General features: G+C 41.3%; 1 protein-coding gene across 3 annotated transcripts in view; it reads right to left on the bottom strand.

Moving 5' to 3' along the window:
* FGF13 (fibroblast growth factor 13) overlaps positions 1 to 26,367 on the bottom strand; it is a 264,038-nt gene that overhangs the window by 96,980 nt on the left and 140,691 nt on the right. For 2 of the 3 annotated variants that reach the window (XM_076346960.1, XM_076346963.1), the window contains one exon: positions 25,657 to 25,824. The exons of the other annotated variant lie outside the window; for it this stretch is intronic. In XM_076346960.1, coding sequence (XP_076203075.1) covers positions 25,657 to 25,824 — 168 coding nt within the window. The remainder of the gene's footprint in view (positions 1 to 25,656; positions 25,825 to 26,367) is intronic. 3 annotated transcript variants of the gene reach the window in all.

Genomic DNA, 26,367 nt, shown 5'->3' on the forward strand with positions numbered 1-26,367 from the left:
AGGCTCAAAGCCAACCTCCAGACCAGATTTGCGCCAGCAGCATTTCTGGCACCCTCTGCCTGCACCCCTGGGAGACCTGGTCACGCTCACCATCTCGACAGAGACCCAAGGTGCCCTGTCTGCAGTCTGAACTGGTCGACATGGCTGGACCTGAGCAGGGTACAGCTCAGCCACACAGCAGGTATTATACGTTTAGCTTTTCCTAACCACAACCTGGGTGATTTGAGCTAGAGCCAAATTAGCAGCCACCATGGCAGGCGGAAAGAAACCATGGGGCCCAATGCACTCAACCATTTTTGGACATACTCTTCAGTTCATCTGAAGACCCAGCTTTGCTGTTTCAATAGATGCTGGATCAAAACCCTCCTAAGGACATCTGGTTTGACTTTGCTGCACGGTCTGCATCAGCAAGTAGCTAGAGAGTTTCCTTATCGAAATTTCTACATATTAAAAGTGCCAGAAAGGTACCTTTGAGTCATGTTGATAAATCCTTGTTTAATAGCTGTCAAGGGAACATGACAGATTAGCCAGAGGGGGGATCTCTGGGCATCCAGCATTCACAGGCGTATCATGTACAATAAAATGCAGATGTAAGGAATGATCACATCACAGTGCCAGGCAGCATCATGTCTGCCCGTAACATATGGGTATCGGCCTGCGTGAGAAAAACAGCATTATAAACCTGTTTATCATAGGCAGAGTGAAACTCCGGAGCCTGTCCTGGCTGCAGAAGTCAATAGCACAAAAACCATGTGTTGCCTCACCACGAAGAATGCAAACACAGCCTGGCTCCTGGAGAAGAGGCATCACCAGCCTAGCCCCAGACACAGAGGCACGTGCTATTACTTTGATTGCCAGTGTAACACAGCTGCTGCCACGAGGGGTTTAACTTACTTCTTTTGTCAAATAACCATTGTACCCAAGCAGTTACATGAAGTAGATTAATTCAAAATACAAATGCTTCGGCCTTTAGACCAAACATGTAAACATGTAAACAACAAACCCTCACTTTTTTCTGTTCTACCGTTGCTGTCCTCTTGAATCTCAAAGGTTAGATTACCAGAACTCCAGAATAGCTTTTAAGCATCTACACACAACATTTGGACAATTTTTCCTCCTGTGCTGTATCTTTGTCATGTAATGCTCATGGTCTTGCATACAAAATGACTGGAGTCCAGATGTAAAATTTGCAGATAAAATCTTTACGAACAGTACACAAAATCCCAGTGGGGACACGCCACAAGCCTCTGATGTATAGCAAGTTTAATCTTCCCGAATAATTGTTTTCTTTCCCATCTCACACTGCTGTATTTTTCTCTATCTTAATTTATTTTAATAAAACATACGTTTGTTTGGAAACAGCATATATTATTGAGCTGTTCCTGGTTTAGAAAACAGAATCATTAACATGATATAGCACACAAGTGCATCTCTAGTTCATGTTATTTTCTGCTTTGTCAGTTTGACTCAGTCTGTTTTAAATTGCACAAGCTATTTTTAATGGCCTTTTTGCAATTCAAATCTGCATTCTGTAAGTATAACCGAAAAGATAACAGTTCATTTTCAGTCTTGCACTTAAATCTGTTGAAGGAGGCTTTAGTAACTGTTGAATATTCTGTTATCTAAACTGCCTTTTTGATTGTATTAATTTTAAAACAAAAATGTCTTTAAAAAGTTAGACCTATGAAATGAAGGGAAAAAAGGTGAGGCTTGATTTGCAGTCTTTTACATGGGCCTGAAGGCAGGCAGGTTCCAAGACGACCAGTGAGATGGATGCTTCATGACAGTAAATTTGAACTGGAGTTCGGTGAGTGGAAACATTTATCCCAAGCCTGTTGTGTCAGAGTAATAACAGCACCAAGCTTCCATGGCCGGAGCTCTGAGGTCAGACTCTGAAAACCCGCCCTTGATGAGTCTCTTCTGGATTTTTCCAACTCTACCTTTTTTCTCTCTTGTCCACATCACACACCAGAGAAGTACTCTACCCATGTTTTGGAAAAATCTGTTTTCACTTACATCTCCTGGACATACCATAAAGTTGCATGAAAGTGGAAAGCACAGCGCAGAACAAAATCAGCTCCCTCCTCGCACACATTTCTGTTTCTTTGGCTGAAGCCTTGGATCAAGTCATGAATCACAGAGCATTTTGTCCTAATTTAAAGTGATAACTGTAAAAGAAGTTTGTAATGTATATAAAATTGCCTTGGTAATAACAATTTTCCTGACTCTGCATAACGCAGTGTTAGAATAATTACTATGTTTGGTGCTGCAGGGCCAAAGAAGAGCTGGTGTCAGAGAACACTGCTGAACAAGGTTCAGAAAACAGCTTGCAGCAAGGGGAGCTGCCACAGACGGTGCAGCACATGGGGCACTGGCACAACCCACACGCACAGTCTGACACACCGTCCTCACTGATTACTTTCCAGTTACAGTGATTACCTTCCATGGACTGTGGAAATCAGGGGTTCCTGTGTGTCACTGCGAAATCAGTATGCAGGTTAGTCACTGGCCTTTGGGTCACTGATGGACTTTTGTGGCAGACTCCAGAATTTTGATTTATGAGACTGTATCAGTAATTAGAACTACTGAATCTCCTTAAGGCCACACAGCTCAATGTCTCTGTGGTGGCGAGCCTGCATCGGTCCTGCTGAACTGGCAGACATCCACAAGGTTGCAGAAAGCATTGGATAGTGTTTGGAAAGGATATTCATGCTGGCAAGATAGGCAGCGTGACAGTTTTGCAGAGCATTGGGCAGTGGACTGGAGTTTGGGCGCCAAAGGGAATAGGTGCTCCTGAGCTGCTCTTAGTCTTATCACTAGACCAATTCACAAAGTTCAAACTTCCCCAGTCCACGAGCTGGTTCACACCTCCTCTGCCCCTGTGAGTATTGCTTAGCTGCAATAACAGATTTTAACATATGAGATCAAACCCATTACCGTATAGTCTTCTATTAAAATGCCTTCACAGCTGTATATTCAAGACGTGAAAAGGCAGAACAAGGTTTAGTAATTATAGGACTATGTTAAACTCATTCTGGGTTACTCTGGTTTAGAAGTTCATAATGAAAAAATGTATAATTGAAAAGTTCCCTCGTACAGCAGCAGGGCTCCTACACTCTCTGGATTCCCAAGGTACCTGTGGATGGAGAAAGCTTTCATGTCAAGACTCGCATTAGACATGCACAAGGCTTTATAAAAATAAAGTTTGCTTTTGAATTCTGAAGCCATAAAAATATAATTAGCAGAAAAAGAGGGTATAAGCAAACCTGCTTGGGCATTCATGTGTTCAAACTGATGTGTGCATTGAGAGCCACATGAATCAATGAAGATGCTATGCCCAGCTTGAGCACTGTCAAGGACACGCAGGCTTTATGTTGCAGCTCACTAGTACTTACATTACATCCATTTCACACATGTGGCTTCAACCATCCTGTTGCTATAATGGGCCATGGAAAGCGAGTCTGCCAGTAACAGTCCTTCTTTCAGCTTGAAGGGTCAGAGGAGGAACAGGTCCAGCCCTGGCTTTAGGCACCCTTAGGGCCACATGCAGCAAGGAGCAAGCAGGGACAAAGGCCACCTTCTCTCTGTGGTCAGGCAGCTGTGCCTGCCTGTGCAAGAGCCACCAGGCCACATTGTCCCCACAATGATGTGCAAGTGGCTTTACACCCCAGTCCCAGCTTGTACATTTAAAAGCGTTTCAGTGTTGACAGTTGGCATATCTGAGGTATTATGAGAGTACTATTCTACAGAGTTTGACCTTAAAAAATATGTATGTTAACAGCAGAGGAAGAGAACATGAACAGTTGCTGAAACTATTGATTTTTAATTAATCTTCATTCTTTAATTACTTGTCTTTCTAATTAAATTGCCGTTAAGTTGGAATGCTGGAGCATCCCTACAGGCTCGTACGTTGTTCCTATGTGTCTTTTACCTTTAATATTTTATCCTTAAAGGTAAGTTGACATCTTTGGAGCACTTGTTAAACTTCAGAATGTAACCCAAAAATTTTGGTGAGTGTATGTTGCAAGGAAGATGCAGAGGATAATTACCGGGCCAACCGCACGCACAGCTAAGTCTCTTTCTGACACATGGCAACAAGGGCTATTGATCTCCTACCAGCAGCATGAGAATGGACAGAAAATCACGTGTTTTAACTGACTTTCATGTCGCTTTATTATTTGACAGAGAAATAATACCTGAGAGTATCTACTTAAATTGTCATGTTTTTGGGTAGGAATGGAGCAGCTTATGTTACATGAGACAACACTAAACTGTGGATAGATGCTACCATAATCCACTTACAGAACAATAGACATCATCACCCCTTTTTGCTTTACTGTCTAGCTTAGAATATATTCAGTTTTAACTAAAAGCACTTACTCTTTACTGGTCTCAGTTATGGAGCAGGCTCTGCCACCTGTGCTAACCTTTCAAGAACGGTTACGCAGTGTGTAAGCATGAGATCTATGCCATTTATTTCTGCCACAAGTAAACACAGAATAATCCTCGCAGCCATCCTGAGTTGAGGCTGCAAACGGAACTAAATGGTGTCAGGAAAGGAGACAGAAGTCTTGCCAGGTGGAAGGAAATACTGAAAAAAGGGGGCATTTATGGCATTCTTTAGATATGAAGTGAGCAACAACTTTAAGGAGAAGCAGCATCTTTTAGCATGAGTTAAAACCACCACCTTTTCCTACAAACCATGTCTGACTACTTACCCATTGTGGTTACAACAGCACTAAGATTATGCTACGAATGTATTAGAAAACCTAAATTGAATAAAATTATCACAGCAATACATTCTAAAACAAGAGGAAAAATAAAAACACCGAAGGCCAAAACATTACAGATTTAAGTAGAGAGAGCAGAAGTTGTTTTTCCAAAAGCAAGGCTCCCACAACTTCGCCACAGCGTAGACTGTATTTTCCTCTCTTCTGAGCCTTGTACCTTGGTTCCTTCCGTCACACAGCCCTACACTTCAGCCCAGTCAGACATTGCTGTAAAGATGATTCACCCTCATGATGCCAAAGAGATAAGTTCTCAGGAGGGCTCTGCTCCACAGTGTGGGCTTCCCCCTTTGACACCCCCCCCCCCGGGATCTCTGTGGAGGTTTCCTTTGGCAGCTTCCCCAGTTTTGCTCTGAATTTCATGAACATACGAACCCCAAATTACATGAATCAAAATTTCCACCTGGCATTGGTGGAAAAAAATCTACATGTCTTGTGCCAACGGGCTACAAAACTACAAATGCCCTGCTTCTCTCAAAAACAGGATTTTGGTTTTCTGTAGAGATTTCTGAACCTTAAGGACCACTTCTGCCCATGTGAGTTGCATTTCCCTCTGAGCTTGCACTTTGCCTTTCCACCGCCAGTGTTACAGCGCACTGGTGAGCACTAACTGCAGTGTTTTACGTCCTTTGCTATTCCCCTTCAGCAGCAGCAGTTCGATATCCCATTTCCTCTCTTTGGGTTTGCTGCTGAATAGGCAATTTTTCTCCAGTAACTTCTCATCTTTTTCCCCGAGTCAGCTTGCTGCAGCATCTATCTGAGCAGTCATTTACTATGGAGTTCTTTACTCCTAAGCTTATTATCTTCCATTTATCTGCATTGAGCTGTGCTGCCCTATTACAACCCAGGTACTCAAAATTAATCCTCCTCATGTATCAGATTAAATTGTTTCTCATTATCTGCTTGACTCTCAATTCAGTACCATTTGTAAAACTAAAACCTACTTTTCCATATTATTAATCAAGACTTTTTTTTGTGACAAAAAACCATTGTGTCTCAATCTGAATAATCTAACACAGTTCAAGTAATATTTCTCCTGCTAGCCAAATTTGAATGTTTCCCTATTTTTCTTTTCCCTTCCTCCTGAAGTCCCGCTCTGCAATCAGCGTTTTGAAATATGTATTTAATGCATATTTCTGTAACCTGTACTTGTCTCCTTATAGCTAAAGGTTCTCAGCGATCAATATTTTACATGATCAGATCAATCATAGCATGTGCAGCTCTCTAGGAGCCCTAATAAAACAATTTCCTATTGCTTTGTTAAAATAGATTTAAAAGGCAATTTCCTTACTTGCTCACTAGCTGTACCAGCCCTCCTCTAGCCTTACAGTTGTATGTTCATTTATGCCAATTTCTTAAACTTTATCTTGTTGCAGATTGGGGGGTATGGGGTTTCAAATCTGTAATTTTAAAATGAATTGTCAATCACCTTACAATTTGCCAATGTCTGAATTCTATTTGATAACAAAGACAGTAATAACCCTTTAGAAAATATGCATGTTTCCGTGCTTTGATTAACTGCCTTTAATTACACCACTCCAATTAGTTACTCATAATTCACCACACCATTAAATCTGAAACATATGTGGCCTCTTTCCCCGACACTCCCCACATTCTCATCCTACATAACCCTGATCTAAATGCAATTTGATTGCTTAGGAGATCTCTCCTGGGGCAAGAAGAGCCACGCAAAGGCTAAGTCTTCTCCACAAGCCAGAGACGCACAGAGAAAAGAGTACCAAGACAGCAGGCTTGGAGGAGATACGAAATGCCTCTTGTGGGCAAACGTACAGGAGATTTTGAGGGCCACAGTATTCTGATAACATTCCTTGTACATATGGTGGTCCATAATCATAGAGGGTACGATTATGACCTTGGAGGCAGGATAATTCTCAAATTATAAGATAGATAAGACCCAAGTTTGAGAAGCCGTTAGGGAAAGCCTGCCGATACCTTTGCTCTCTGACTCCACAACTTACAGGAACATTTTCAGACCATTAATTTTATACTCATGATTCCCATTCCTTCCACTGTATTTATCCACTCTTAAAATGGAGGAGAAGGGAAGAGGAGAAATAATACTTGAAATTTAATTTAAGAATGGCTTTGTTCCAGAAAAGAACAGCCTTGGCTTATTCAGTCCCTCAGTTATCAAAAAGCACTTCAGCCCTGACTGAAGGGCAAGTCTGTCTCTTTCTCTAGACACCTCGGCATGGGAGGACTCTTACTAACACACCACCCCTCGAGCCTTTCCTAGCTCATCGCTTCTGCCGACAGACCTCTTGCAGGCAAATGATTGGGTTTGAAATCCGCTGACAACAATTTTCCAAATTTAGGCTCATAAACTAGCTGGAAATAAGTCTCTGGGTCCCAAATGCTTTTGGAGGAAACTTCACTAAAAAACACACCCCAAACCTAGACTAGTAGTCAGGGGAGCTCTCCATGGGCACTGCTGGAACTGGCCCAAAGGCAGCATGCCTTCCCTGTGGTGGGGAAGCCACAGGTACCCCCCACTGTCCCCCCCTTCCCCGCGTAACGCTGGTGCACACACTCTCCTTGGACAGATGCTCTGCAGCTGTAGCAAACGCAGTTGGGGAACTTTCCTTCTACAGGACTCCACACAAACCAATTTTCCATTAGCATACCATGCTATTCTATGTATACTTTAATGAAAATCTTTATGCTTTTCTTTAAATATACCAAAACTTAGTCTGTCTAGAAAATACAGTTAAAATATGGGTAAGACAAAAGAAATTTTATGGTAAGTGAAGATGATTGCATCAACATTCGGAACAATTTTCTGTTTTGAGAAGAAAACAGACCACCAAGAAGACGGTGCATCTTGAAGATGAGATGACTTTCAAAGAGATATATTTGAGTCAAACAAAGCGCTGGGCTTAGTACCACAGTCTGGAAGAGATTCTGTGGCCTCCCTTATTCAGATGATCTAACGTCACTTCTGCCTTGAGTCATGGCAGCCCACTTGCAATTCAGAAAAACTTAATTCTCTCAGACTTGAAATCCAAGTAGAAAACTTACTACTGCGCTTTGTGGGTGACGTCAGCTCCACGCCTCCTGCTGTAATACTCTTCTACTCAGAACGCTGCTCAATTCGTATACAATTCATGCAAAGAAAGATTTTTTTCTCCTTGTTGAATTCCCGCCTCCCATTGCTTAATAAGAGACATGAACTCACAGCACTTATTAGAAACTTGACACTATTCAGCACTTTTTACACCTAGTCACAACACCTCTGCATTAATTGTCCTAATCAAACGATTTTGCCACGAAGAACAATTTGATATACTGTGCAGAATATCTCATCTGGTCTCTGCATTGACATTTTCCTTCATTCACTGTGAGAAAGAAGAACATACTCCTGGCTTTCCCATTATTCAACACTAATAGACTTAATTATAGTATAGAGGCTACAGAAAAAATCTCAAGACTGTCTTAAGCCATTTCATATATTTGTTAATTATAAAGGAAGCACACAGTCCAATTACACCTGACTTTTATTTGCCCTTAGTGCAAAGGGAACTAAAAGGTGATGTAACATTCTTAAAAGAATAACTTAAGGTGACTGCAAGGCTCCTTCCAACCATCAAAATGTGTGAATAACCTAATACAAGTAAGAACCAAGTCTATTACTTTAATGAAATCACATCCTTAAGTGGAAATACACTGTCCTGGGACAACAGCAATTAATGTTGCAGGGTAGCTTACCCAGTCAATAAACTTTGACTCTTTTAAAGCTGAACCTATGCCAGTGCGAGTCAGCAAGCTCAACAGTCTCTTCTCTGTGAAGAGGATGTTTGCTAGTGTTTCTGCTCATTAATCTTTTAACTTCTAGTTCACAAACCCGACAACCAAGGAGGAAATACAACCACTGTAAACCACAGGAATTACACTGATTTTTGGATTTTCCTACACACTGTAATTTCCTAGCCATTCCTTTGCTTATAGTTTGTACTTAGTAACTATATTTTTCATTGATGCCATTCTCTCTGCCAAACACTATCAAAGTGAACACACTCTGTAGAGGTATGAGCAGAAGAGACTTTAGAGAAGATCTTTACCTACATTTCTTTATATGCAATATAACTTGAACTTACTGATTTAATATGTGTGTGTAAACATAAAATTTGGCCATCCTTTACCTATGAGATGATTATTTGTTAGCAGTGAAAGATCAAGAGATTTCACTGGTTTTCCTGATTTCGGTCTCCAGGTAGAAGAATTTTTTAAAGAGAAAAATGTGAATTTTTGTCCAGGGAAAGTACTTTTTAGTCCAAGGAAAGATACGTCTTTGGGTAGAGGGGAATAAAAAAAAGTAGACTCCTGCATCAACTATTAACATAATAAATGGCTTTTAAAAATAACACAGATGGAGTCCTCCTGTGCAGAAGGAGCATGAAAAACAGATTGATCAATTCAGCCTACACTGAATGTAATACATGTATTGCACTTCACTTCCTTGCCCTGCAGCCAAATGCAACAAGAGAAATGGCATCACAGGGTTACCCTGAGAAGACATGACAAGGGATTGAGCTGTCTAAGCTGTTAGCTCATTTGTTGAGATGGACAGACAACCCATGGATTCCGATTCCTGAATATCTGAAGCTTTCCAACATGCAAAGCCCTGACTCATGTCCAAACTAAACCTTTCTCTAATATTCCAATAGTTTTCTCCATCACATTGGAAAAACACATCTTCTACTAGTTCAAGCAGTCTTGTTGAAGATGACAAATACCCTGTAAGATATGTTGATATATTAGTCTTCAGAGTAATCTTTAAGAGAGAGGGAAAGGTTTAGAACAATTTTGCAAGAAGACTAGGATAATTTCCCAACTTGGCCTTCACTCTCATTATTACAGAAAACAGAGGATGAGATTGCTTATAACGAGGAACTTCTATAAACCATGAAAGGAAAAGTCCACATGGGAAGACTCCAGGAAACACTCCTGCAACTGCTCAGGAGACTTTCACATGGTTACAGAGGAAGCAGTGACATGCTCCCACAGTTTCTTAAGCATTAAATATGGGTGGTGACTGTAGCCAGCCACCCTCCTAGCTACATGTCCCCTAAACAAGGAATTTCCACAGCAGAGAGGAGCTCAGGAAGTAGAATTAATAAAAGTGATTGAGAGAGAGAATGTGCACATCCCAAAGTCATCTCATAGCCAGACACCATTTAAGAACAGATTTTAAAGCCAGTCTAGTTTCAGGTTGTCTCAAGTTCCTAACTATTTTCAGATCTCCCAGTATCAAAGCTGGAAAGCAGAGCAGGGAATCCATAAAATTATACTATTTAAAAAAAAAAAAAGAAGAAGAAATAAAGAAAAAAACACATTGAGGAAAAAAGTAGAAAGTATTTTCTTGGCTTAATTTAGACCCCAAATGGAAGTAATCAATTTATACAATGCAAAGTTGATAATGAAATATGACCCATGCAATTATATGGCACATTTGCACAGTCACACCCCTTTTTTGGTGAACCACATTTCTTCTTTAACAAAAAACAGTTTTGAAACTTCCCTCCTAAGTCTTCAGGGTTCATGTTACAAACACTCTTAAAAGCTGCAGAAGACATAGTTCCAGATAAGATCTCTCAGTGTTGTGCATATGAATTTCTTCTTGTTCCTCCCACCTCCTCTCTCATTTGTTTTTTAATAGACTGCTGAGAAGAAGGGCTATTAGGAGTAGCTGAAGCAGGCAAAGCCGTTATCACTTGTTCTTTACAGGACCTTCCTTGCAGCTAAGCTTAATGGAGTAGCAGAGGATTCCTAGAACATTTGGCAGCACTACATATAAAATCAACCTTGAGTATTTAGTCTCTCAAGAAGTTAGAAGAAAGCATTAGGAGCCAGGTTCTCAGCCAGTACTCACTTCACTCCTGCAATCCCTCTGCTTCTCACAGCTTCAAGATCCATTGACTTCAAACGGGGCAATGCCAATTTGAACAAGTTATACTACACAAGAAATAACAACTCTTGTTATTACAGCGATGGAGAAATCGGACATCAACCCTCCCATATTCTAACATTGTTGCCACTAGATTTTTAAAGACCATAAAGAAGCCCTAAACTATTTGTGAATTTGCTCAAACTACCAATTCCAAGAACCAATCTGTTTTGATCCTTCCCTGGAGCCCCATCCTAAATCAAAGTAGTACAACTGAACCTTTTAACTGAAGTTTCCTTTCTAACCAACCTACAGCAATAGAAGTTTCTTGAGAAATATGGTGCGTGAGTTTAGATTTGCATGTTTTTCCTTTCAAACCTTGACTTATGGATTATTAAAAAAAAATAAATATTCCTACAGATTTGTGTCCTTAAAAGTAAGTGTTCATCACAGACATCAACTCCAGGAGACTGAAAAGCTGACAGTATTTTACTGGATGCTCCTTCCCCAAGCTCCTCCTGCTTCTCAGCCAGAATCCTTTCCCAAGAACTAAACAGAGAAGACTGGCTTCTTAGAGCAACAATAGATTGAGCTCAGACATCAACTCAGAGGGAAACAGAATGACTCATGAAACACAGGTTATACAGCAAGATTGCTAAAAATAAAACAAGGAATGGAGGTAGAGAGTTTGGCACTTGAATAAGAAACAGCTCCTGTAAGAGAAGAGAGCTAAATATAGAACTCCTCTGCAACACCAAGTTAAGTCACTGGTGCCTTTCAAAGGTACGTGACAAAACCTTTGGGGATGTATTACAGAACTCAGACAGTAAGTTGACTTGAAGCCAACTACCACTCTCAACGCATCCATTCCAGGATGAGTGAATTCCAATTTTACCCATAAATAACAGTCTGGCCAAGGACTTACGAAGAAAAATGTCGGCAAGCATCCATCTCAACATCATTCTGTTGGAAACAAGCTGACTTTAAAAGTTGGCAATAAAACTCCTAAAAAAACCCCCCAACTCCAAAACACACCACTAAAAAAAAACCTGGCAGGAGTGTTGTGGGTTTTTTTGGTTTGGTTTTTTTTTTGTTTATTTGTTTTTTACGATGTCCTTTTGAGACATTAGTTTTTAAAAGGCACCTTTTCAATTCTGTTGAGGCAGTACAAATTCTGTTATAGGAGAGATTATATCAAGAACAAATTGTCATAATGCTGCCCTGTGATTTTCCTGTTAGTCTCTTGGATGAACAATTATGCACGTTTTCATTTGCATGTGCAAATTAAAGAACCTGCCCATAAATACACCTGATCAGATACAAATTGGCAGCATTCTACAGAAGTCAATGTACTTCATTAAATATACATAAGTTGAGGATATGGACAATTACTTGTGTGGTTGCAATCTGCCGTTAATGAAATCATTTCATGCATATGAGCGTATGTACAGAGCTGTGAACATGGAGTTTGAGAAGAAGCTGCTGTGCTTTGTGCATCTGGCTGGTCAGTTCATGGGGTTAGATCTTCACAGGGTGAGGCAGAACAAGCCAAGGAGAACAGAGCATGCTTCTCTGGCAGTGTTGGCATAATAAAGATGATGTTACTCAAAACCAAGTTGCAGCTGAGTAACTAAACTCTTTTTCTTTGGAGATCTCTGTCCTCCCCAGGTCATTTCTCTCACTTTCAGGTTTCCATCCAGAAGGGGCTTCCAACTCCTCTCCAATGCAGCAGCCTTCTAACTCTGTTGGAGCTCAGAGACCCCTCTCTTTTTCAATTTTGGATCTCATCTGCAGCCAACAAGTTCATCCAAAAGCACCCTGCTCACCTGTCCATACCACCAGCTTCTTAACCACTCTCCTAGCAGACTCTTCTTCCCTGTCATCAGACTCCACTTCTCCCATTTCAACCTCTCCTCCTCAGTACCATGACGCCTTACGGTTCAAAACCTGCCCTCTCCTCCGTGCTGTTCTTTATACCCATTCTCCTATCATGGTTTGCCACCCTACTCAACCCATCTTTCATCTTGATGATTAGTCCACAGTTATTTGCAACTTGCTTTCAGATTAATAGGAATGGGGAACAGAAGTGTTTTTCAGCAAATGAAAAGCACATTTATCTTCAAAAGCGTCTTCAGTGGACACGACCTATCAACTCATGTGAGTTCTAGGGTTCCCAATGGTACCAGCCTGCACAAGCTGAGCATCTGCTGCCATTATGTCCTAAAGATGTTCCCCTGTGTTCTGAATTTGAAAGAAATATTATTTATGCACAGAACAGACATCTTAGGAAAGCATGTACCTTAGTGTGCCAGAGAACAAGCAGTCAAGAGAAACCTCCACAAGAGAAACTGCCATCCTTTAGAACAACCTACTAATTTTGGTTAGAAGGTCATCACTCTTAAAGAGGAGGAGTCCACGTTAATTCAGGAACCTTTTGGCAATCTGCTTAGTCTTCCTGAAGGCTAATCAGCATGACTTGAAGGTAGCTGGCTCAGCAACCTAGCAGACAAGTGATTTTAAAGAACCTCCTTGTCTTTTATTCGGAGGGAAACTATCAAGGGGCAAAGGAATTTTTCAAGCAGAGCATCCATCTGAATTTTAGAGAATATGTAACTTCCACTTGAGTAGCAATTGCATAGCATGAGGAATATGTCCTTCAGCACCAGCAGGAAGGCTTGTTTTGACTCAGAGCTTCCCTCAACTTTGAAATAACTAGCATTGTATTTTTTTTTATATATACAGAACCATATCATACTGACTGTACATTTCACTGCACATATTATTAAATGTACTACATGAAATTCTTTTCAGTTAAAATAGTAATTTCCTAAACATGCTCCTTTGTTATTAGTACAAAGACCAGCAAAATTTCTTACCATCTTTACATTTATCTAATTTAATATCCAAGTGATTTAAGAAACTGCTTACTTGCATTTGGCAGCTCAAGACCCATTCAAATTTTTGCTTACTACTGTTTTTACAGTGTATTTAATCTAAATCTATCATAAAAAGGCCAGCCATATGAACTGGGTTAATGCTGATAGCTCATCATTACAAGGGAACATCCTAGGTGAAGCTTAAATATTTTCTACTAACAATAATCGAGAGACACTAGCAACATTCGATGTCAGCTTTGCCACTTGTCTGAAATGAGAGAATGGTTATACTCACCAGAGGTAAGAGCAACTAGAGAGCAAAACTTGGTCTTCAACTACTGACTCAAATGAGCTGGAGTTGCAGAGGAAGAAAAACAGGAGCAGGCACCAATTAAGCAAAGGTGCACAACTGAAATAAACTCTACATTTTTTAACAACTCTTGCAATTAAGTGTTGTATTTGGCATCACCTGTTGCAGAAATGAAAATCCATATGACTGCTCAGAGGAAAGGCAGGTTTAGAGAAGAGACTGACATCACCACAAACATGGTTTATGCTGTTAATACCTTTTTCAAAAGACAGAAAACTTAGCACTACATTCACTGCAGTCCCAGATTCTTGTCCTGCAGATGGACAGCTCCATCTGTCTTCACAACATTGAAGTCAAAGTTGGTAAAGCTTCCAAACCAATGAAGTCCATGAGGGCAGGCAAGAGATATGAGTGAAAACACCCCTATTCCTGAAGTCACCAGCCCAGTTTACTGGCATCAGAGCCTTCCATGCCCTCAGAAGTCTCATGACAGTTTATTGATGCATCTTCAATGGATGCTGAAGTACCAGCTTGCTGTACGGAGTAAGTTCTGCTGATTCAGAGGTATAAATACTTTTTCACCTTCTATAGCAAACCTCTTAGTTTCATCCTCTGAGGATGTGAGGCTCTAGTGCTAGCTAAACCTCTAACCTTCTCATAAAGGTTGCAAGGAACACAGCTGAGGAGTGAAATGCGTCTGTTCCACAAGATCCAAGGAGAGAAATCCTGAGACAGGTGTATTGTAACAAGAAAGAAAACCAAGCATAAGGAAGAAGGTTAAGCTGTTATTTAGAAAATATTTGTTAAGAAACCCAAACCTCAACCACAGCAATTAAGAGGAAGCAGGGTTGGGCTACATCATTTGTCTTCTGGATGGGGCTCCAGCAAAACAATCAAGATGCTTAGATATTTGCATAACATTACACTCAGTCACCACTCTATACACCGATGCTTTTCTGACTTCTCTGTGCCAAGGGCCACACAAAACAAATTCAAATCTGCCTTAATGATGATGGCACAAATCTGAAGAGTGGCCATTAGATTTTTATTCTGCTGTGAGACCTAAATTTGACCAGATAGTGTAGAATAGTGAGAACTAACACAGCTGCACCAATAACCTTTCTAGAAGGGACTGTTGTGTAATGTGGAAATGTCAAGCATGAAAGACAGCTAGTCCCTAAGGACTTCTTGTGCAGCAAGTTGTATATATCCTTTATTTTTTTCCTTACTAAATCAACATGCAAGAATTATTTAGCGCACTTGAAAAGTGTGGCAGACAGCTTCAGAGCAGGAGTATCCAAGATGCCTGAGAAAGGATTTCTCCTTGTTTCCAAAATGCACCATCATTTTCTTTACAGCAGGAGTTCAAGGAACATTGTGTCACTTGAAGAGGATGTACAGCCATGTGCTGGATACACCTCTACAGGTCAGAACCTTTGCAGGTTTATGTCCCTTGTAATCTTTAGGGTTTAACCAACCTTTTCTGTAATCTGTCTTTCAGAAAAAAAAAAATCTGTCTGTCTCGGTGTTTTCAAACACATAATAGAAAGAAACAAACATGCACACTGGGATCAATACCAAGCAATCACCTGTTCAGTTTTCCTGAACACCGCTGCTTGATTGTACACCTTTCTGCCTTGGAGGACAAGAGCTGACTTAAAAGAAGATATACAAATATTTTGCACTGTCCTACAAAAGCTAGGGGTTTTTTTAAGCATATAAGCAAAATCAAAGAACTTGTACACAGCAGGAAAACTCTGTAGATAGATACCAGTGGGCAAAAAACTGAGTGAAACAGTCTGAGCATTGACTTTTCCCAAATGTTACTGAAAAAGCATTCAATAATTTTACGTAAGTGTTCTAGGAAAACTCTGGCCTTTTGCAGTCTTTGGACGTCCGTTGTTCTCACTGAGGTCTGGTAAAGCTTCTTCAGTTTCTTTAGCTTTACAGGTCAGGACACTTAAAAGAGAACAAAAAATAGAGACAAAAAGTACTACTGCCAGAAGTTAACTGCTTATGCAATCATAAAAGAACACTAACCCATGTTACTGCATAGCATCTTCACCACATATTTGAAATAAAATGCACTGCTGTGCAAACTTTTCAGCTTTGTTCTGAAAGCATCCACAGCTCTGACAGAGCAGTATCCAGAACAAGGAGAAGCACGAGAGAGAAACACTGAGTTGACAGAGCACATGGAGACCAGACTGAGTTCGAAGTAAGACTGCCTTCCTCTTCTTTTCCAGATAATCCTAGATGTAAGGAGTCTGCTAGACTTTCTGTGCTGGTTTTGGCTGGGATAGAGTTAATTTTCTTCACAGTAGCTGGTATGGGGCTGTGTTTAGGATTTGTGCTGGAAACAGTGTTGATAACACAAGGATGGTTTTGTTACTGCTGAGCAGTGCTGACACAGAGTCAAGGCCTTTTCTGCCTCTCACCCCACCCCACCAGCGAGCAGGCTGGGGGGGCACAAGAAGCTGGGAGGGGACACAGCCGGGACAGCTGACCCCAACTGGCCAAAGGGATATCCCACACCATATGGCGTCATGCTCAGCATATAAAGCTGGGGGAAGAAGAAGGAAGGGGGGGGACATGTTTGGAGTGATGGCGTTTGTCTTCCCAAGTCACCGTTACGTGTGATGGAGCCCTGCTTTCCTGGAGATGGCTGAACACCTGCCTGCCCATGGGAAGTGGTGAATGGATTCCTTGTTTTGCTTTGCTTGCGTGCGCGGCTTTTGCTTTACCTATTAAACTGTCTTTATCTCAGCCCATGAGTTTTCTCACTTTTACCCTTCCGATTCTCTCCCCCATCCCACCAGGGGGGAGTGAGCGAGTGGCTGTGTGGGGCTGAGTTGCCGGCTGGGGTTAAACCACAACACTTTCTGATGAACCTTGCCATTTGTTGTGGCTTCACTTTTGTGCACTCAGACGTATCAGCTGCTGAAGGCCCAGACTGCTGATGGAATGAAGAGCAGAAACCCTGAGCTAGATATGGGCTGAGCTAAGCCTGGAACTGGAAACCATAGACATGCTGCAACATAGTACTGTGAGTTAGTCAAGCTAATTATCCCTGCGATTACACCATTGCATGCTGCTGCAGTGGGCTGCGTAGATGTGGGACAGTAGATAGGGGATCTCTGCAGTACGCTCTGCTACACCGTGCAGACATGCCTAAATGCTTTTGTAAGTGATTGCCTTGGAAAAAGGAAACAACTTTCCAGTGATAGCTAAAAAGTTTGACAACTCCTTGTTTCCAGAGTTGTCCTAACCTAGAACAGCATGAAAAATTTGGCGTGCTCTCAACCCAAAGGCCAATATTTAAACACTACAAATGTTACCACTGATAAAGGGTCATGCAATAATTATGATGGGCCATGTAGTTGAATAAGGTACAAAGAAGAACCTTCATTATTAATAAAGAAATACATCGTCTTATTTAAAATAAGAACAGATTGAAGAGCGAAGTCTGATGCTTTCTCAGGAGAGTCATGGAATGAAAAAATAGCAAGACAAAGGCCTTCCTCCATACAAGGAGCACTCTTTGAAGCTCTCAAAGAGTCCTTTAAAGATGAGATGAGAAAAGAACAGCAGCGTGACTCATTTGGTCTAAATGTCCTACTTCAGATATGCTAAGTACCAGATACTGTCTCCATAATGAATATTTATTCTGAGGTGAGAGCAAAATAGCAAAAGGCATAGATAAAAGATTTGCCTTGAAGAGTACACAGGTAAGGTAAGAGATAAGAGTTCTCTTTAGGTTGTCATGACCTGTTCAGTGGCGAGGCCAGCTCCATCTTGAGAATTAAACACATTTTCTTGAAATAAAAGTGCTAAAACTGCTCCTAATGCCATTACTTAAACTTCTCCGATGCTACAGAATGCAAATTTGGCTAACAATTACACAATTCACAAGTACAGCTGCACCTTTGAATTTTTCCACCAGGAAAACCCAGTTCAACAAACCACTTGATTTCCAATTTGTTACTTGTGGCCAGGTGAGATGGCAGATAAAAGTACTGTGAGGACTCTTAGTACCTCTCCTGGTGTATCTATTACCTATGGACTTGGGACCACCAACTTGCTGACTCTGTGAGGACAGTCACCCAGAAAGGCAGGTCTGCATATGCTGGAAAATCAGCACCAACTAGAAGGTTGAAATGTGACCATTCTTTACAGAGGTCAGGAAATATCTGGACATTAAAGAAAGTGTCCAGCAGCAAAAAGAACATAGTCCAAAAGGGACTAGGGATTCAATAACAGGTGTATGCACAAAGGTACTTTATAATGGTAGGTTTGATCAAAGGACATAGTCTGTAGGAACTATGACTTAAATATCAGCTCCCCTGAAGACTGTTGGGTAAGAAGCGACTGCAGGGTGAGCCTCGGTCCATCCATGCCGGACACCAGCTGAATTCCCCCTCTGTGAGCTGCTGGCCTGGGCAGCAGCCTGGAAAGAGCAGTGGCACTGTTAAGTTTGAAATATTTCTTCTGTCAGAAAGAGGGTGCCTGGGTTACCTTTATTCCTTATATTTTATCTTCATTTCCTCCAGCTACATTACTCTAAAGATTTAAGTCTGACAAACAGACTAAGGTGTGTACACTATTTCCTGGACTGAGAAGTGTGTGCATACACAGTGAGAAGGATCTTCCAGCTGTAATCCTTACTTCAGGTCACGTTCAGCTGACAGCAAGAGCCATAGACCTTTGAAAAAGTCTATTTTTCGGGTAGGTAGGAATAACCTGGCAGGTGTATTAGTTAAAAGGAATTGGCAAAGCAAATCAATAGGATGCAGGCATCATGGCTGTTTCTAACACACTGATCTCCAAGCCTCTCAGGAGCTAAGTAAAGCCCTAAGGAAAGCCCTCGCATTGTGCCCTGTGAGGTGGCAGGTGCATGTGAATTCAGGAACAAAAGAGATTTGCAAGCCTTTCGAAATGCTACATTCAGTGACTTTTCTTCAAAACCTCAAATGCCTTCCTCAATATACACTTTGTAATCATTGTAGTACCTGCTGATAGAAATGTTTTATCAACAATTAGATGCATCCTGCTCAGGACTTTAAACAGTGAACCACCACCTTATTCTTTAAATCATGTCCAGCCACCTTAAAAAGAGATGTTTTTTATAAGGCAGCACACAGCTGGATGTGTAAACACTCAGCATAGAGACAAATACTTGGTGAAAAGTAAATAAAGTGCAGAAAATGAAAGTAGTAGAGAATAACAGTTTAGGGTAAAGCTGAAATAGGAGCCTAATAACCTGTCACCATTCATGCATTACCTGCTAACACTGGCTGCTCCTGTCCCCCCGTCCTCTGTCCCTCACCATGCCACCCCACCCTTCCTGCCACAGCCAGAACTGGGCTCACCTGGTGCTCAGCCATTCATTAACTCACATGGTGAGAAAAGAGGGTGTTTGGTGGTGGAGCTTGCCGAAGCATGGGTCAATGCACAAGCACGCGGTGGGAGGCGAGAGGAAGGGAGGGCTGGAGGCAGCAGGCAGTTCAGCTGGCACAGGCTGCTGCAGAGCCACTGCCAAAGAGAAAGAGAACAAACTCATATTCTAAGTTTAAATCTATGGAAAAATGTTGAATTCCCAGCTCTGTGATATTTCCGCATGGCTAGAAGTCTCACACTCCAGAATCTTCCAAAGATAATAGTTAAGTACCTAGTGCTCGGCTGATTCAGTAGGCAATGTTATTGTTATTAATGCTGATGAGATGCCCAAATAGTTTTGAGAATCAAGTTCTTCACTTCCCTCTTTATAATAGGAAACATTAAATTTCCCTACTGCACAGCAATGCTACGAGGACAAGCATGTTCAGTCATGAATGGTTGTGGCAATAAGGACCATAAAAACTCCTAAGGGAGTAAGAAAAGAAGAAATCAAATTAAATTCTATGAGGGGGTTCTGATCTCATTTGCAGACAAGTAAATATTGAGTAAATCTTGGATTTTGGTGGAATTACTCTGGATTTGCACTGTCTGAGCCTGAACCCGAGCCAGGCCCAGACTGCGTTCAGGTAAGCTCATTAAATACATCCCAACCCCTTTGACTCTGCTGGAGCACTCACATGTTTAAAGTTAATTGTGTGCTTAAAGGCTTTGGAGTATCAGGGCAAGAGGGCTCAGCCACTTACAGGACGGAGCTATTCTGCTTTATGTACTAAGCATCTGAAGAAAATAAGAGTGCAGTTGTCACCACTGCCTCCCAATGCTCTGAAATAGAAGGTTATCATTTAATCACTCAAGTCGAAGTTGGTTTCTCTTTGGGGGGAAAAAGCCATTATAACAGTGGCAGCTTCAGACCTTTGGCTTTTGTGGTCTATGCCATTCCTTTTAGATCATCCTTCACTACAGATATAGCTATTCCCATAGCTGCAGCAACTCCATGTGTATCCAGACAGACAGGATTTAGAGCTTATTTTCATTTTGTGTTGGACAAGGCTCAGGCATTGCTCATTGCTTCTTCTTGCCAGTGCCAGGACTCAGGAGCGAGGCAAGGTCAAAGCTTAACATTCCCCACAGGAGGACCCAAGAGGTGCAGGCGAAAGCAGAGTCACGAACAAGGTTTTGCTGAGGGGAAGGGTGATGATGAGGGCACTGAGGGCTGCAGGGCCCAACACCAGGCAATAGCAGACTGCCTGCCCTCCCTCTTCTCTCCCTGGGATGAACTGCTCCAGGCCAGACAGCTTAGCTGCAGCAGGAAAGGGTTAAATACTCCTGTTGGCAAGAGCCTTGGCAAATGGGATAGCAAGTCTTCACTTTTCACTTCCACTGAAAGCAGAAGACATGATGAAAACCATCATGGAAGATTAGGAAATGTGATTAATTTAGTATCAAGGGACCATAACCCTGATAAAGTTTATAAATAGGATCATATAACTTAGTAGGAGCCCCTACTCAATGAACCAGTGAGTTCCTTTCAGGCAGCTGTTGGTCCAGATTAAATCTGAGGTTGAATGCACCCGCAGCGCAGATGCTAAACCTCCTCACTGGTGTCTCACAGCCAAGTGTGCCGGGTCATCTCAGACACAACCGGCACAGGCGAATGTACCTATGTTTCACATGGCTCATCTCTATTATTCCCCACTGGAATACAAGGTCTTTTTTCAGTTCTGAACAATATATAAAGTTTAAAAACCTCTCACAGTTCTCCATGATTTCAAATACAGGTTCTCCTCCCCCTTCTTCTTTCTTTTTCTCCTCTAAAATGCAGAAATACACATGTATTAACATAATTAAATGAGGGAGCTGGGCTAATAGGACTGATTTGGTCTAGAAGAAAAGTGTATAATTAGAGTGCCAAGTAACAGTACTATCAGTGGTGACATGACACTTGGAGCACCAAAGGGACATTCAGTATGACAACATAAAGGCTCTGAATTTCTGCTGGTGACAAAACTGCATGTGCACATGGAGTAGGCGCAAGAGACAACCTCCCACATAATGTGCTTAAATGTCCTACCTTTTCCTCGCCCCCGGGACTGGCTCTGCCAGTCATCCCACTGCTAGGGATGAAGATAACAAGCCATTGTCAAGGGCAACCGCAAAGCTGCTTGTTTCACATTAGCATCCTTAACATTTTCTATCTATCTAATCAGATTTCCTGTTGGTTGAGGAAAGCTGCCTTTCCTCATTACCAGCTGCTATCCCAGATTTCCCTCTCCCCATCCCCAATACATATTTTGCCATGCTTGTCTGCTTTTCTGTGTAAAAAGGTTATGTATGCCTGGAGGGAGACTAAATGTTATCCCCACCCCACCCCCCCCCCAAAAAAAAAAGGCAAAAAACCCCACATGAAAACAGAACTGTGGGCAAGAGGCCAAGACTCTTGATTATGCGACTGTGACTAACCAATGGGTGTTTTTAAAAAACATTTCTCTCATTATATTTCCTCCTCCGGATGCAATAGTACAACTCAAATTAGTTTTCCAGGAGCAGACTTCTTTTTATGTAACCATGTTTTATACAGATAGCAGCAGCTTATGTTTAAACTATTTAAGAGAACAAATAGCTGCAAAATGTACTTCAGATGGCCCTTCTCCTGCTAGCAGCGTATTCCTGGCTTGAGGGAAGCTACAAAAACACCCTGTATTTTGCTGCTGCTTGGATGTAACCATAAACAACGCCCACAGGACCTAGCATCCAGGTAAGGATGTCAGGTCCGCTTGTTTTACTGCATTTGAGAGATCCACAATGTTGTAAACTGTAGAATGACTTTGACAGAACAAAGCTGGAATGATGCAGAATAAAGCAGCGGTTCATCCTTTAACTTAGTCCAAAGTTTCCCATAGCATTAGGAAAGGCAGCATCCTATCTGAACTGCGATCCAGACTGACAGACACCACCCTGCTGGCACTGGACGCAAATGGAAATTTCCACATTTTGGGAAGACAATGTTGTTGTGATTTCCTATTGTTCTCCTCCTTCCTTCCACATCTACCACTTAAAAAAAGACTGTCCTTGCTGTAGGTACCGGACCAAGGACCTTCTACGTGTCCTCCGGGTTGATATCAAATGTACTGGCCCTGGACCTATTCTGCTAAAGTGTATTTGAGGCATATGGGTGCTGTGAAAAATGATGACATTGCAAGCAGGCAGGTAGGGTATCAGGAAAAGAACAAGAAACCAAGACAGGTTAATTTAGCAAACATGGATGTAATTTTCTCATTCCTTCTCTTGCTTTTAGAAACGGGCCTGAGATATGAGAAATGATGGGCCACCTGGTTCAGATACCAGAGTGAGGTGGTATTTAAGTCTTTCAGCAAATAGTAGAACATTCCCCAAACACCCCTAGAAAAAGCCAGGAAACTCTTTTACCTGGTATCATCATACATGCCTAGGGGGTTCAAAGCCTGAAGTGTTAAATGACATGCCCCAAGCATTAACCCTGTATGAAAGTGGATAAAAAGTGCAGAGAAGAAATCCATCATCTCAATGAAATATTTAGAAAAAAAATTGCAAAGTTAGAAACATGCAGGATTTACTATGTATTCCCATGTCACTACTCAGCAGATAAAAAAGCTTCATTTTTATACTGCAGAGCCTTTCAAGTCTGCAGTTTTCCATAAAACTTCCACTATGACATTTTACTTGGAGAGGTTTCCTCATAGCTTCTCAGTTGCCGTACTTTCCAGTACCTTCAAAAATGTGTCAATTATGCTACCGTAACAGGTTTAAACATTTCTTTTCATTCATCCTCATAGCACAATTGAGCTGTTAAGTGCTGGGTTCACACTAGAAGGTATTCAGGTAGGGTTTGTTTCAGCCCCTCCATTAACTTCAACGGTCTGTTTTAGTGTTTGCACTGAAAGCACGGTTCAGATAATTTCATACCCCAAATTTTTCAAGCTTCGTGCCAACAAACCACTGCGGATGACACACATCAGTCTTTCAGTGGGTCTAACACCATTGCCAGGAAATTCACAGATTTTGAAGAAAAAGACCAATGCAGCCCAGGCAATTTAAGATGCAACAGAGGCTAAAAGGACTCCTGAACATATATTTTCCCTCTCATGCTAGAGGCAACATCTTTCACAGAAACACACCTAGAAATCACGCAACAACAAAAATTGATACCCCTGTGAATTCCCATCAACTCAGATGGTTGTGGGATAAGTCAATATGGCCATAGCTTCTTGTGCCCTGTCTAGTAATGCAAAATTCCTGGAGGAGAGGAGGAGGGATGGGAAAGGGAAGGGGAAGAGACATTCATCCTTGTATACAGCAGTAAAAGATGAAAAGCTTTCCTCTTAGAGCTAAACATTTTCAGTAAGAGTGATTAACAATACCATATGCCATGGAGGAAGGAGTAACACAGCTGTTGTTGGAGAGAGAGAGAGTATGTAGATTTATGGAGAATCTAAGAAGAGCAACTGTTGGCTTCCAGGCGACAATACGGCAGAACTGATGCTCCCCGGGTCTTCACTTAGAGCCTGCACCTTGCAAGCTTCTCCCAGCAGATCCTGAATTCCTCAACATTGAGCCAAACCATGCCCCCAGGAGACTCACGCTCTGGAGAGAAAAGGCCTAGCACAACTCTGCTTCCCGTGTTCCTCTTGAACATTACATGCCATTAGCATGTAAATTGTTGATTTATTCACTGAAAATGATCAGACCCAGCTAAGAGCTAGTCCCCAGCAGGAAGTCAGCTCCCAGTATAAGTTCCACTGAAATGACCATCAGCTTCTGCTGGAGTTCCACATGAGCACAAAGAAAAAGTGAAATACAGCACGTGAGTCAACAATGCCAAGTTCAGGGCCTTCTCTTTATGGCTCACATGGAACCTTTCATTTCACCAAGTATCACTTGCCAAGGATGCTGAGCACCTCAGCTGTCATCATATTCCTAGAGGAGCTTGATATGCACAGTTCTGGGCTCATAATTTACTCACGAACACCACAAATCCTGACAGAGATAGGAAATTAATTGTATTTGCTAATCCAGAAAAGTGATATGGGATTCACCTTTCCTTCATGTTTAGTGAGTTCAGAATTATGAAAACACAACTCCTATCAAGTCAGCCCCAGAACTGAGAATTAGGCTTTGTGTTTTCAAAACCCAATTTTAATATTCAGTTATATCACCACTGAAACAAAAAACCTCTCTCCACACCTTCCACCAGTGTTTGTGTCAGACAATATTTCTGGTGAGATGAGAAAGAAATGCTATTTTAGTAAAATACTTTTTAAATAAAAGACACAGATCTCCCAGAAGTGATGCAAAGAACATTCATGCAAAATTTGGGGTATGTACCAGGAGAAAGCAACTGACTGAAATATTTTGGGCTAATAGTGACAGCTCAGCAACCGATGCCCATCGTTACAGAGAGAATAATAGAAGTGATTTGCGAGAAAGGGCTCCAACCTGCTCACTTTGCCGTTCCTGCAGACTCAATTGTGGCAGAATCCAGATCTGAATATTTCATCTTAAAATACATCTACCAGCAGTAGCATTATTTGTCTTGGCAGATACTGGAGCTTATGCAAAAAGTACAAGGCTTACCGTGTGGAATATGAGGCAGTAATGCAAAACACATATTGTACAATAAGAGAAAATATTAAAAAATATAATTTAAAATAGCTTAATCTTATGTACACTAGACGAACAAGTTAAAGATATAGATACCTCATTAGTAATTTCATATTAGTAAACACAGCATTAGAAGAGACCATACCTTTGCTTTATCTGAAAAGGAAAACATTCTACTTATTTTTTTCTGCTCTGCATGCATTTCATTTTCCAAAATGCAACTGGGCGTGCATTACATACAAACTTCATCCTGCTTCATTGAAGTACAGCTGTCATGAGCATTCTCTAGCGCTATGCAGAAGCCTTATGGAGTGAAAGGTGTTGGGGACAAGCTGAATCTGAGTCTAAGTGCCATATTTTCAGCAGAGTGCAGCTTCAGAAATGTTACTGGAAAGAACCAACTAGAAATTGATGCCATTTAAGTAGCAAGCAACTTTTGGCAGCCAAAAAAAGGGCAGTGTGTAATGATGAGAGCTGAAACAAACAAACTTTATTTAAGAAAAAGCAGCATCATTTTACTTCTTGTCTAGAACGATACCGTACATGGCTTATATTATAGTGTCCCGTGATAGCTGAATCAGACACTAACAGGCAAGCAAAGGGGGACATGGAGTGCATCACGCTTCCTGCATCAGTTGCACTACACTGACACAGGCTGGAAAACACACAGCACACTCTAGGGACATACATGGAAAAATAAAAATAATAGAAACAAACAGAACATGGATCCATAGTGCCACAAACCTTCCGGCTCTGTGTTCTCTTTGAGGTGCACTTGCTTCAGTGGGCAGCAGAAGATTTCGTGACACTTAGCACGAAAAGGGGACTCTTTTTTCTTTAATTCCGCAGATTGGATCGAATCTTGCCGTAACATAATGTACTCCTGTGTGCCAGGGGGAGCGTCATCCATAACTGTGGTCACCACATAACAAAATGAACTCAAGTTAGAGCTTGAGGAAAGGAATCTAGAGAATTAAATCAACTACATAATGTCAGGGTGGGGGAAAGAAAGGAGGGGAAGAAATGTTTTAGGAAAGAAAATAAAATTTAAAGGATAAAGTATCTTAGTCATGGTGGTAGAAGGGTGGGGAAAATATTTAATTTTATAAACAACGCTTCTCATAAACATCAACACTTTATATTGTTTCATGCAGCTTTAATAAATAGTAGAATAACAACCTGCTCCAAAAAGCAACAAGAAGGTTCTCTCCTATGTCTTTGCTTTATTCTCCTATAGCACCTATATCTATTCTGCATGCAGATTAAGAAAAAAAAGCAAACAAAGCATGCTTTTATTGCCTAGCCATAGGCAATCTCTACATTAACATCAGGGAGTAATCATTCCACATCTGCAGGTAATGCAACATCAGCGTATCTATTCCCCAAAGTAAAAAGAACATGCCTTTATCAGGATATATAATTATACACAGTTCCTTAGAGCAAGAATGATAATCC

This window comes from Aptenodytes patagonicus, chromosome 9, assembly GCF_965638725.1.
Source record: "Aptenodytes patagonicus chromosome 9, bAptPat1.pri.cur, whole genome shotgun sequence".
NCBI lineage: Eukaryota > Metazoa > Chordata > Aves > Sphenisciformes > Spheniscidae > Aptenodytes > Aptenodytes patagonicus.